Source organism: Bactrocera neohumeralis, chromosome 6 (assembly GCF_024586455.1).
Source record: "Bactrocera neohumeralis isolate Rockhampton chromosome 6, APGP_CSIRO_Bneo_wtdbg2-racon-allhic-juicebox.fasta_v2, whole genome shotgun sequence".
NCBI classification, from domain to species: domain Eukaryota; kingdom Metazoa; phylum Arthropoda; class Insecta; order Diptera; family Tephritidae; genus Bactrocera; species Bactrocera neohumeralis.
This window is the reverse complement of record NC_065923.1, coordinates 7,498,800-7,512,070: the sequence shown is the minus strand read 5'-3', so window position 1 is coordinate 7,512,070 and position 13,271 is coordinate 7,498,800. Positions and strand designations below refer to the sequence as shown.

The window sequence follows — 13,271 nt, the reverse complement described above, 5'->3', positions numbered from 1 at the left end:
AGTGGCCAAGGCCTTCAAGAAACTGGATCACTTTTCAGCACGATAATGCTAGCTCTCACACATCGACTGAAGCAACTGAATAGGCGGTTGATGCGTTCAAGAGGCAAATTTTGGAGATTCTTGTTGTTGTAGCGCCAGAATTCTGCCGAGTTGACAACCCTTGACGATATAGAAAAAACCCGGGTCCGTTCCGGTTACCCCCCACTGTCATGGGAACGGTTTGAAGATACCTCAATCAGAGTGTTTCGACAATTTGTTCAAACGCATGCAAAATTGTATAGATCCTAATGGATAATATTTTGAAAAGCAGTTAAGCAATTTTCTACTTGCTTTTGTTCCCGAATCCCGAAATATATAAGGTAACATATATATCTCAAAAATGAGGGAATACAGACGGGCAGACGGAACAGACATGACTATATCGACACAGGTCATCACTCTGATTCTTTATACATATATTAATATGTAATATGCTCTCCGACGTTTCCTTCTGGGTGTTACAAACTTTGTACCAAACTTAATATACCCTGTTCAGGGTATAAAAAAGATTTAAGTGTCCAGCCCATTTAGCATCGAATTATTTAATTTGGAGGTATGAAAGAATCTAAATATCAAAACACGCAAAATCACTTTACTTTGATCTTAACAAATTTGAGCATTTTATTCAGAACACCTGACAATAATATTTCTTCAAAACCATAATCATTAAAGTCGATTTTCAAAAACAGCGGTCAAAAATAGTGAAAGCACGTGGCATAAAACCACCAGAAACTAGTACCGACTCTGATTAAAAGCTGAACAACATTTAAAATAACCATTTAGCTATCCAAAAATCTAATTTGGCGTCGCTTTTGTTACACACACACACATACATATGAGCACAGCGCAAATATGAATATTCCGCGGTTTGAATTTAATCGGGAAAACTCAGGCAAACATCAGGTTGAACACACACACACACACACGCGAGTTGATATACATAAATATGAGCAGATAAACCACACATCCTTTGTTCACTGAGTCACATGAGAAATCCACTGCAACATGCACACTCGCAGCGTTTAAGCACAGTAATGACTGTTTGTGTGTGCGTGTGTTTGAAAGAGCAAAAAAGGTTCGCCGAATGCGCCATGACGCATGGATTTTGCACAATAACCACAACAACCAAAACCAAAGCAAATTAATGCATACAACAACAGCGGTCGACGGTCGACGGTCGGCGGTCGACGGTTCACGACCTCAGACACTATTGAAAGCGGCGCCAACAAGCAACAGCCAACAGCCAGCGACGAAAATGAGCGAAATGCTTCTGAGGAAAATTCGAACAAAAACACAAAAGAAATAGAAGCAGAAATGCGGGACGCGGATAATGGCGGCGAACTGGGCGCAGAGAAATTTTTGTATTTTTGTAAATACAAAAGGGTTCGTTGGGTTTGAGAAGGGCTGTAAGAAAGTTTTAAATTCCTTCTTTAGATAAAAGCTTGAATTAAACAAGAACAAAAGGAAAAATTTGAACTCTGAAACCGATTTCCATTGCAGCGCGGCTGAAAAGGTCGCGAATGAAATGCTTCACAGTCTGTTGCACGCAGCAAACCGGTCTAATCATTATAGAAATGAACGCATTGTGTTGTTGTGCCCACCAACAAAAACAAGCGAAACGCCAGAGGAAAAGAGAAAGCTTGAAGCAGCGCCAAGAACCGGAAGGCAAACTAACCGACTGTCAGGCGTTCGCTCGAGGGCAAGCCGTGCGGTTTAGTGAAGTAGTTCCCTGTTTGTGTGTGTTTGCGGTAGTTTGTGCGACTTCATTCGTTGGCTTTAAGACGGAGTCGCAAAAAATTGTAATAGATTGCGGAGAGAGAGCGCGCTTGGAGCTAACGGAGTTGTAAGTAACGACTGCAGGACGCCAGTTGTGGCATACAACCAACCACCGTTAGAGCACTGGAGTGTGTATCAGTTTGCATACTCATTAATAGTTGTATACAGACCTAGAAGAGCAGACAGAAAAATATAAACAAAGAATCGGAATTATAAAAAATAATGCAAATAAAGTAGCGGAGACTCTCAAAGTGGCGGATTTCATTAGACCTGCGTTTGTGGCAGCATGATGAGGGGAAGGGGAGCAAATAACGCGAAGTTCTGCTAGATAAAGAAACCAAGCATCATAAAACTAATATTTTAGGGCATTCCAGACTACAAGCTTATACGCAAGCAGGGAAGCACAGCGAGCAGGAATAAGGTGTATAAAGAATTCGGAATAATAGCGCTCTGATGCTTGGACTGAAACCACCAAACCGCAAATAAACGGGCACCACGATTGAGAGTTCATAGTGAAAACTATAAATCAAGTCGCGTGTTCTATGGGCTTTATATTAGTTTTTTGCTGTATTCACTTTGTACTAAAAACTATAGTTTTCTACTAGTCTAGTCTTTAAGGAAGGGCGGCTGGAGCCATGTGTAGAAGTTCACGCAAGTGAGGCAAGTTCTCTTTGCGTCATTCACTTAGGAGTGACCAGCAACGTTTATTTTACATATGGCTCAAGCAGCTCACAACTTCCGGTCTTAGACCAAGTGTCCGCTGAGTGGCCAAAAAAGCATGAAAGTGAGAAGGCGAACTATCTCTCCCCAATCTCTATCTGATCCAAGTAGAAGTACTTCAAACGTCCAGCACGTAGTGAAAAAATATAACAGCCGTAGCTGAGAGTGTATACGAAGACTGTGGAAAGTTGATTCGGCGCCGTTCCAAGCAACTCAGACTGACGGATGAAACGACTTGGCGCATTTTACGTCCAGATCTTAAATTGAAAGCGTACAAAATACAGCTTTTGCAAGAATTGAAGGCGCTCGACTTTCCCAGGCGACATCGCTTCGCTCTAGGGGCTCTTGAAAAGTTCCAAGGCGATCCGACGTTTTAGTTCAGCAATGAAACCCATTTCTGGCTTAATGGGTATGCGAACGGGCCGCATTTAGGACGAAGAGCAACCTGAAGAGATTCAAGAGCTGCCATTTTATCCAGAAAAAACAAGGGTTTGGTGTGGTTTGTGAGCCGGTGGAATCATCGGTCCATATTTCTTCAAAAATGATACCGGTGAGAACGAAACCGTCAATAGCGACCGTTATCTTGATGCCTGAAATTGAAGGTCATGATCTCGGCGACATTTGGTTTCAACAAGACGGCGCCACTTCCCACACATCGCATCAATAAATGGATTTATTAACAGAACACTTCGATGAGCAGATAATTTCACATTTTGGACCGGTCGACTGGCCACTAAAATAGTGTGAACTTACACAGTTAGACTTTTTTGTGGGAATATGTAGAGTCTAAAGTCTATGCGGACAATCCCGCTTCGGTTCAGGCCTTGGAGCAAAACATCACGTGTGTCGTTCGCCAGTTACCAATCGAAATGCTCGAACGAGTCATCGAAAATTGGACTCAACAGATGCACCATCTGAGAGTTCAACATTTAATAGAGATAATCTACAAAAAACAAATGCCAAAGAATGTTCTATCGAATGATAATAAACTTTCTACATTAATTTTGAAGTTTCTGTGTTTTTTCTATAAAAGAGTAGAGAATCTCTAAATTGATCAAATTTATAGATTCATTGCTAAGTCGGCATCGAAAAGTAGTTTAAAAAGTAATAAAAGAAAATAAAATTACTTTGCCTGGTTTTTTCCATCTAAAAAATATTTTATTACTATTTATCGTTGAATTCACCACAAATTTCACAAAACAACACCACAAGCTGCCAATTTTACCACAATTTTCTTTAAATAAAATGCGTATTTTTAACTGTAAAGTATTTTTAACTGTAAAAACAAATTGCTCGCCTTGGCAATGATTTTGATATTTATTTACTTATTTATTTATTTTTTTTTATAATTTTTTTTTTCTTGAATTATTTTTTTTTTTAATATTTTTATTAATACTTTTTTAATTTTTTTTTTTTTTTAATTTTTTTTTTTTTTGGCAATGATTTTGATATTTATTTACTTATTTATTTACATATTTTTTTATTTTTTTTCATATTTTTTTATTAATATTTTTTTAATTTTTTTTAAAACTTTTTTTTTAATTTTTTTTATTAATATTTTCTTTTTATTTTTTTTTTTTGCTTCACTCACTGGCTTTCATATTCACCGCAGCACACGCTTTGTTGCATTTCGATTACGACTAGTTAATATTTGTGTTGTTGTTATTGTTGGCTTTGTAATCACTATTAATAACGGCACTGCTTCGTGTGACTTTGTCATCTTTTTATTTGCGTTGTGATGTCAAGCCAAAATCTATTAAATCATTTTATTTACTCGAAACGAGCGGAAAGCGAGCCATTAACGGTGTTGCGTTGCTGCTTGTTTTCATTCGGCGTTTTTGGCTTTAGAATTTATTGCTTTTTAATGCTATGGTTGCAACTGCGTTTGGGGTACAGCTGCGCTCGCTGTCTCGCCATAAACGGCGCTGATTTCGCTCAACACTTCGACGACAGTGATTTCGTGTATTTTGCTTGTTTTTATTGGTTATTATTGGTGTTGTGTTGTTGCAATTTTTTCACTTCATAATTTCCGGCTTTGACGGCGAAGATTTACTTTTTTATTGCCGGTTGTGTATTATGGCACTTCGTTAGCACACTGCACGAGCACAATAACAACAACGTCGGGTAAAAATTAACGCTAAATCGGTGTGTTAACTTAGCGGCTAAGTATTACGTAGAGCTGCACACTTTTTCGCGCTTTTCATTTAGAAAAATATTTATTCAGAAAAAATTTAATTTTATATGCACACACAGTTAACCGCTTAATTTTCCGTTATTTATAGCTACTAATACTTTAAGGCATGTTCCCTGGCTTCAGAAAATTTTCGCGAAATCTTTCGCTCTGCTTTTCCATGCACTTTGTTTGCTCACTCTTCTATTTTCGAGCCTTTCACATGCGTCTCCTGCGCCCGGCGCGTGCCGACACGACGCAGAGAGCGAGTGACCACCGCAAACACAAGCACTTTGGCATCACAGCGAAATTTCAACTCTGACTTCAGCGGCTCGACGCACTGCGCACCAATGGTCTGTGTGCTGCCGTTATGTACTATTGCGGTTGGTGGGTGGTTGCAGGCGCCCTGCAGTACCGCAGTATGAACTTTTGCACACCAGCGCCAGTTGGAGAATTAATAAGTTGGCCGTCACCGCACAACAAATTGTGCACTTTACACATTAATCAGTTTGTCATTGCCGTTTGCGCGTTGCTATAGTCGCCGCCGCCAGTGTTGTACGTCTCCAACGTATTTCGGATGTCAACTGAATGTGTTTTTCACTGACCCGTTGACGGTCGGCGGACGCATTGAGAGCACCAAATGCGCGCTTCCACGAATTCTGCCATAAATGAGCAAATGCAACAACAACAACGCGGGCAACAATACAAATAATACAAATTCTGAGCGCAGAGTACGTTGCTTGACGTTTTTCTCCGATAGAACGGAAACACGCTCGTGTGAAATATAGCAGAGGGCAGGTAAGGAGTTGCCACAGCAACAGAATTTAGCTTACATTAAAAAAATGTGGTACCGTCAGAAAATAGAGATTTGAGGAAACATAAAAACAAAATTTAAAAACAAAGCTGATAATTTGACGTGAGAAATTTTGATTGAAAATTGCGGTTTTTATTTCCTTTTTAAGTCAAAAAGAGCGTTCGTCCTTAATTCCCTTAATTCCCTATTTGGAATTAAATAAGTGTGTTTGGGACATAAGAAGGTAAAATTACGGCAAATTTCGTCAAAATAAGAACAAAAAACTGAAAAAAATATAATATTTGAATTTTTCACATAAATTTTAACTTATGTCTATTGGCACTGTTTTAACCTCTTAAAAATCAACCACGACCCCTCTACCTTCTTCTTCCCACCTGAGATCGCACGTAAATAATTTTTCCCTCCATTTTTGTTATATCTCTCGTTTCCACTGAACTTAATTTTTTTCCATTTGCAAAGGCTGCTGTGTTGGTCTACAAGCACATGGAACGAGCTTATGTAGAACTTTGCAGATTTCTGTCATAAAAAAATCACAATAATTAAATGATAATATTTTCCCGTTCGTCTTTGCTTCGACTATTGCCAATAGTCAACTTGAAAAACCCATCAATTTCATAGAAAATTTCAGCACAACAGCAACACTTAGCGACAACAATTTTTGTGAGAGTCAGAGAGAGTTGAGAGCAAGTCGCGGCAAATACTATAAAAGGCGCTGCTCTGGTTGTGCCACCTAGCCGCCCACCCGCATACCGATGAATTGGCGTTTAAGAATATGCGCACAAAAGGAAATCGAGAAAAAACATGCAGATACCGATACACATATTGCCTCTGCGAGTCTGTGTGTGTGTGTGTGGGTATTGGATATAAACAAATTATCGGACAAATGACGCGCGTCGGCACTTGCCGTTAGTCATTTATTGTTGTGTTTTGTAAATTTTGTTCGCCTTTTAAGCGATTTTTAGTATTTGTTGTTTATTTGTATTTGCCTCTTGCATTGTTTGTGTTTATTTTGAAAATTGTATTTTACTGTCATTTGGAGGCGTCAATTTGCATTCTGTTTTATTATTTCCTTAATTGATGTTTAAGTCACTCATATGTTCCAACCAAAAGTTCAAAGTTTGACTTGGCTTGTATACACACTGGCTTAAGGGGTTACATGGGGTTACGGGTTTCAAAAAGCCGATTTTTTTTCTATTGCCTTATTAAATTTTATAATAAATAAATAAATAATAAATTTTCAAGTGGATCCGAGTAATAGTTTCGGCGATACAGCCTTGAGAACTTGTGCGCTCGCGGCTGGCTAGGCTAAGTGCGCCGTCTTTAAACGCGTTTTTCTCGAAACTGTGTTTTTGAAGTCTTTAAGATACAATTCTTAAAACCTTGAACGAAGGTTTTTTTTCGATTACAACTGTTTAGAAAAAATTTTTAGCGAAATTTTAACTGAAATTTTAATTTTCTTTATAAAAATGTCTGCCAAAAATCCAATTTTTAGGTTTTTTTCCCTCGACCAAATTCTAAGTTAAGGTTTTAACATGTATTTTTTCACTTTAGATGATATTGTAAGGAGTTTTCCTGCCAACGCGGGCGAATCTTTTTCCCGAGGAGTCAACGGAAATGCCGTCGTTTAAAATATTTTTTTCCAAAAATTTCCGAATTTTTTTTTTTTAATAGTGTATGTTTGTAACAATAAAAAATTCTAACAAAATATTTCGTTTTTTATATGAAAAAAAAAAAATTCTTGAAAAAGAGTGTTTTTTATGCGAGGAAAACCATGTCACCCCTTAAGAATGTCATAGGTGTTGACATACATAGTTATTTTATGACTCCAGAGCTTTGTGAGCCGGCACTTTTATGTGGTAAGCTATTTTTGGAAACATTCGTGTGTGTGTGTGTCGGTATGTATGACACTTAGGTGTTTTACTGGTGGTATGCTAATTTTATGGATACTTGTTAGCTAGTGCTTATCTGCTAGTCGGAAATGCTCTGCGATACGCAGTAAAACAAACGCTTATTCAAATTGCTGTGATAAAACCTGATGCATTGAGCTCAACGTGTGTATAACTGTCACACGCAACAACAAATGTGATTTGTGATGCTAACCGGTTTGAACCGATGATATGGACTACAAATAAACAAATAAAAAATTCCAAAATAACAATGAAATGCAAAAATTTGTGTAGAAAAAACCGGAAAAGTTAAACATACATATTATATATATATACATATGTTGTATATAAAATCTCTTCTGACGCTCAATTTGTTGTTTATATGAAAAATATAAAGATATCAACAGTTGAGAAATATTTATATTAAGGGGTTATATACAGTTAGAATTTTTAGTAAATCGATTTTTTTTTTTTTTTTGTTTTTTAATGCCCATATATCTAAGAACACACACAGAGAATTTCATATCGTTCGGGTGAATACATTCGAAGTTACATGCAAATTTGAATAGGCGCTTCAGAGTGCTTGGAAAAACAAGGCCAAACTTTAATCGCATTTTTCTGTGGTGTTTCGGTGCTTCCGAAGTCGGTGACCAACATTAAATTTTAACACAAGCTTCTTAAGCATATTTTTTATTAATCAAAAGAAGATTTTTTCGACCCGATAACTATTTTTTTTTTTTAATAAAATTAATAAAAAAAATTTAAGACCGAAATTTTGGTCAAAAATCGATTTTTTTTGTCAAAAAAAATTTTTTTTTTGTTTCTCTAATTAATTACTAGATTTAACATAACTTTGGCTTTGTATACCATACTGGTCACCGCAAAACGTCTTTTTTGAGAGGAGCTCCTTGTGATCAGCTGTAGTTCCTTTCAAAATAAATATTTTTGCCAACACCAAGTCTTAAAATACAGTTAAAAGATACCATAATATGTGCACAAATTTTCGGATAAATAAATTTAAAAGTTTTCTCAAAAAAAAATTTCGAAAAAATCGCTTTTTTCGGCCTTCTAACTGTATATAACACCTTAAATCGCAGCGATTTTGATTACGGGCAAAATAAATATCATAAAAATGCACCGTCTTGCCTTTTAAGCGTATATTCTAGCCGAGCAAAGTAAACCAGAGCACACTAAGCCCAGTAGTTGTAGTTGTAAAATATGCTGCAACTTAATCCAACTTTGCATTTACACGTACTTCTGCTAAACATAACGAACATGAATAAAAAAAGAAATGCTTGAGTGTGATAACGAGCCACACGCTTTTGTTTTTGTATACCATAACGGTTCAACAGATTTGCATATAAATTTTCTATGCATTAAACTCCAACCACATATGTGCGCTCATATCAGATAGTATACTAAAGTGGACTCAAATGATGACTTTCGTACATATAGTATGTTAATATAATATATATATATACACACACAAACACGCACTCTCAGTGTTGCTTCAATCATTGTGCACCCCCAGTCCACTGGTTCGCACCAGCATTCATTCATTTCATCAGTTCTCGCTCGCATCTCTTCAATTTAGCTTCATGAAATGACTTCGCATGCCATCACCGGTTAACTGCACGCAGGAGCCGCGCGATAGGATACACAAATGAGTATGCATGTATGTATGTATGTATTTATGACGAAAAAGTAATGAAGCGTATGGCAGGAGGCATTAAGTGAAAAGCGGTAAAATGCGAAACAGCAAACAAAGCGGAATGCAAAATAAACATTGCGCAATTGTTTGTTCGCACTCCTGTGGAGAGCACACCGCGGCGTATGAGCAACATTTTTATAGCGCACTCCAACGGAGAGTTTTCCCTGATGCTCCCTCCCCTAAAAGCGAGTCTTTCGGTGCAATCCTGCTCAGCGCGATGCATGGCATGTATGTGTGCGTGTGTGTAATTATGTAGTAGATTCATGGCGAGTTAGTAATGAGAGTTGGAAATGTTGCATATAGTCAGGATGATACTTTGAGCCGGTACAATTTTTTGAAGTTGGTTGCCACCTTTTTAAAAGTTCTTATTATAACATTATCGAAATATTGGGTAGTCGAAAAAGTCTTTTCGTATTTTGTCAGTAGATGTCATTGCTGTCATATATCTACAGTGCTACCAATCACATTGTGTCTAATCATATAGTGTTGGAAAGGTGAGATTTTAAGCTTTAAAATTAAAAAAAAATTATAACTGTTCAAAAATGAGCGAAAATATGAAATTCGCTATATTTTGAAACTTTTGTATAAAAAAGAAAGGAATAATACCACGCAAGCTACCAATGAAATTTGTGAAGTATTCGGAGACGATGCTGTACCAGTTCGTGTAGCACAACAATGGTTCGCTCGCTTCGGTTCTGGAAATTTCGAAATTTCGATTTATACTAATGAAAGTTTTACACTGAAGGAATAATGTCTCTAACAGAAAAATGCCAAAAATGGTCGACCAAAATGTTAAATATTTGTTTATTTATTCATTAGTATAAAAATAAAAAAATAAGTTGAAGTTTGATTAAAAATACGAAAAGACCTTTTCGACTACCGACTGAATAAAAAACAAAAAACTGGAACAAAGCAGAATTTTTGGTTATTTTTTACCAAAATATGATAAGAACTTGTCTAACACTTATTTTTCCCCCTGCCTAGCACTACGCCTTTTAATTAACGGATTTACCGAGTGTGGAATTTTTATAGTTTTTATCGCCAACTATTGCGAAAGCGAGTGGGTAATTGCCGGCGATAATGTGGAGTTCGTGTAGAGTGTAAATGACACGGTACTTATCGGCTCATTCTTAATTATATTAACCACAGCAATCGGCTTTTCGTGCGTGCGTCGGAATATGTAGTGAGTTTTTAATTATTTCGTAAACTCACCGCTTTGCTGCTTGATTAACTTGGTAATTGTATGAAACTTACCTGCAAAAAAAGAACAACAAAAAAGTGATTAATTACACGGCTTTGATATAAGTACGTTGAAACAAAAAGTGGAGTACAGTGGAACCTCAATAGTTGTGACTTAAACAAACTAAATGTAAATCGAGCCTTTAAGTGAGAGACCAAACTCAAAGCGATCCAAAAAAGCTTTGAGTTACATACATGTAAATTGAGCTTCCAAGGAGCGGTAGTCTTACTCACCATTATTATTGCTTATGGCAAATCGTTGCTGCAACTGTTGCGCCAACGCCTGATGATGCTGTGCCAGCGGCGTTAGCGGCGGCGGCTGCCCCAGCTGGTGTGGCGCCGACTGCGAGTGCGGCACGTTCGACATGGGTGATGCGTCGCCGCCGCCGCCGCCACCGTTCTGACCGTTGCTGCCGCTGGAATTGTTGACACCGCCGCCACCGTTATTACTGCCGTTGTTGTTGTTGCCACCGTTCATTGCATTGAACTGTTGCACGGATATGGATGTGGGTACGTTCACCATTTGGTGCTGCTGTTGCTGTTGCTGCTGCTGCTGCTGTTGCAACTGCTGCTGGCTAATGAGCGCGCCGCCGGCGCTGCCAGCTGTGGTGGTGTTTATGGAATTTTGCAGTGCGCTGCCATTACTGTTATTGTTGTTGTTATTATTATTGGCGACTGAAAGGATGGAGCCGTTGGCCATGTTGTTGGATGTGTTGGCATTGGAATTGTAGTACACGTCCTCACCTGTGGGGGGTGGAAAAGCGTGTGAGTAGGTGGCAAACATAAAGTTCAAAGCTCGTGTACAGAGTTATATTTGCAAAAAGCTCACTAACTGTAATGTAGACAGTTATATGTACGTATGCATATAGAATATAAGATGTGAGAAAAGCTTAATTGGCAAATGGGAGCTTTCGATTGCGAGCTTTTGTGCGTATGGCGCCATCTGTTGGTGCTTAGCAGCGATAAAGGAACTTAAGAGCTTTGAATGACACTCGATATTAAGCTATCACACAGTTTTATTATATTCGCACGATTATTTTCTTTATTGTATTCAATTACCGCAATTGAGTTCTAAACATGCGCATGAATTTAAGTATTTTTTATGAAAGTAGGATCTGGTTCACAGCTTCAGGTTCGAGAGAGGTCTTATTGCTAGTGCAAAAACACCTTTTTAACATCTTCCACACTCTTTTAGAGAAATTTAATTTTATAGTACGCAAGAAAAAAGTAAAAATATACTCCAATGATAAGTTGCGTACTTTCTACTGAGCAATGACCTTGAAACTCGCAATTCTGTAAGTGAGTAAGAATGTTCACGCGTCAAGGGAATATTTAAATTTGCTTCAACTTTCAATCTCAGGGTCAACAAAATATTGTTTGTGCTTTCATCACGTTTCCATTTTCGACGCCTACATGCCGCGGATGCCAGCACTTCATCAAAAGGTTCTTCAATGCGCACATCAACTGACGTGGCGCGTCGAGACTTGATTTGATTATGACTGACAGCGGTATGCCCGGCTAGGTTCTCCGCACTAACCTCTGTGCGGACTCTGCCTGCCAGTCATACTCATATACATATGTACGTATGTGTGTATTAAGTCAGTTAAAGCAAATTGAATCAAGAAAGAAACGCGCAAAGTGAACACGTGGTGAGCGAATCAGAAATGCACTTTGCATGCAATTAAAAATTGACAGCCAAGTCGGCAAAAAATAGCGCGCATAATTTAAGAGCGACGTGTGGAAGTCGCGGGCGGCAAATTGAAAACGAAAACGACGTTTCGCAATGCACGGCATGTTGGAGCTGAATATTACTATCCAGCCAGAAGAATCTCCTTGAAGTTTTATTGCAAAAGGCACTTTAAGACCATAAGACAACCAAATATGTGAAAAAGTAATTTTGGAAGCGGCTGATAGCGGCGGTAGGCGGAGCAATTGCTAAGCTCGATTTTAAGTGTGTGTGTGTGTGGTGCGGTATGCAGAAGCGTATAAAATGGCTTAGATGGAGATATGTATATATGACTGCACATTTTCAGCATGCAGAGCGCACAATAAAGTGCACTTCGACTATTTCTCTTGGCGATAAAATTTTCTTTTTTGCTCTACACAAATGCTTATTCAAACTTAAGTTATGGCGAACAGAGCATTTATTGATAGTCCACAATTCTAGCGCGTGTGTAGGCGCGCTCTTCAGTTTTAGCGCCTGTATGTATGCAACGTTTTCCAACTTTACTAGGATAATGTAGCATTTTGCTTATCTGTACAAAGTCAAACGTGATGCATGCAGAATTCAGCTTGCAGAATTATTGTGTGCACTTGCTCTCGTAGTCGTACATTAGGGTGCGCTGCAACATAGAGTGAGTTTCAAACGAGCCCAAAGTGCTGAGTTCAATGTGTATATATTGAAAGTGAAGAAGTAAGCTGAACAGTCTGATTGCGCAAATATCGTACGTACACGTTTCACAGTCATTGACCACTGCAAATTCAGGTCCGTTCCTAGCATACTGCCGGTTTAAATACCAGTTTATGACATTTTAATTTTAGTTAATGTTTTGGGTATGAAGCGTTGCGTCATTGCTAGACGCTAATGATTTTTTTTTTTATTGGCAATCTAGCGAATGGAGCTGAAATCGGTTTACGATAATCTTCTGGATAAACACAAAACATTTTAGTTAATGTTTAGGCTATGAAATGTGTCAATGCTAAACTTATAGCAAAATAGCCTTGAATTCGAATTATCGAGCAAAGCGCCAAAAAAAAACGAAACCGAAAAATCTAAAGTTCGCTGAACGCCGAGGACTAATAACAAGTGTTTGGAAAATTGGATGAAGCATTGACATGCTTGCATTGACTCAGGAGACTATTTTGAAGACAGTAATAAAAATTTTTTAATATAGACGATTTTTTTTTGGCAATCCG

At 38.0% G+C, this 13,271-nt stretch overlaps 1 protein-coding gene and 2 long non-coding RNA genes across 16 annotated transcripts in view; all 3 read right to left on the bottom strand.

Moving 5' to 3' along the window:
• LOC126763726 (uncharacterized) overlaps nucleotides 1-5,159 on the bottom strand; it is a 94,414-nt gene extending 89,255 nt beyond the window's left edge. For both annotated transcript variants that reach the window (XR_007667660.1, XR_007667661.1), the window contains exon 1: nucleotides 4,127-5,159. This is a non-coding gene — a long non-coding RNA (uncharacterized LOC126763726). The remainder of the gene's footprint in view (nucleotides 1-4,126) is intronic.
• LOC126763680 (phosphatase and actin regulator 2) overlaps nucleotides 1-13,271 on the bottom strand; it is a 228,264-nt gene that overhangs the window by 144,298 nt on the left and 70,695 nt on the right. For all 13 annotated transcript variants that reach the window (XM_050481402.1, XM_050481400.1, XM_050481405.1 and 10 more), the window contains one exon: nucleotides 10,590-11,099. In XM_050481402.1, coding sequence (XP_050337359.1) covers nucleotides 10,590-11,099 — 510 coding nt within the window. The remainder of the gene's footprint in view (nucleotides 1-10,589; nucleotides 11,100-13,271) is intronic.
• LOC126763724 (uncharacterized) lies at nucleotides 859-3,964 on the bottom strand. Its single transcript, XR_007667658.1, has 2 exons — nucleotides 2,336-3,964; nucleotides 859-2,277 (listed from the first exon to the last, which is right to left on the bottom strand). It is a non-coding gene; the product is annotated as an uncharacterized LOC126763724 (long non-coding RNA).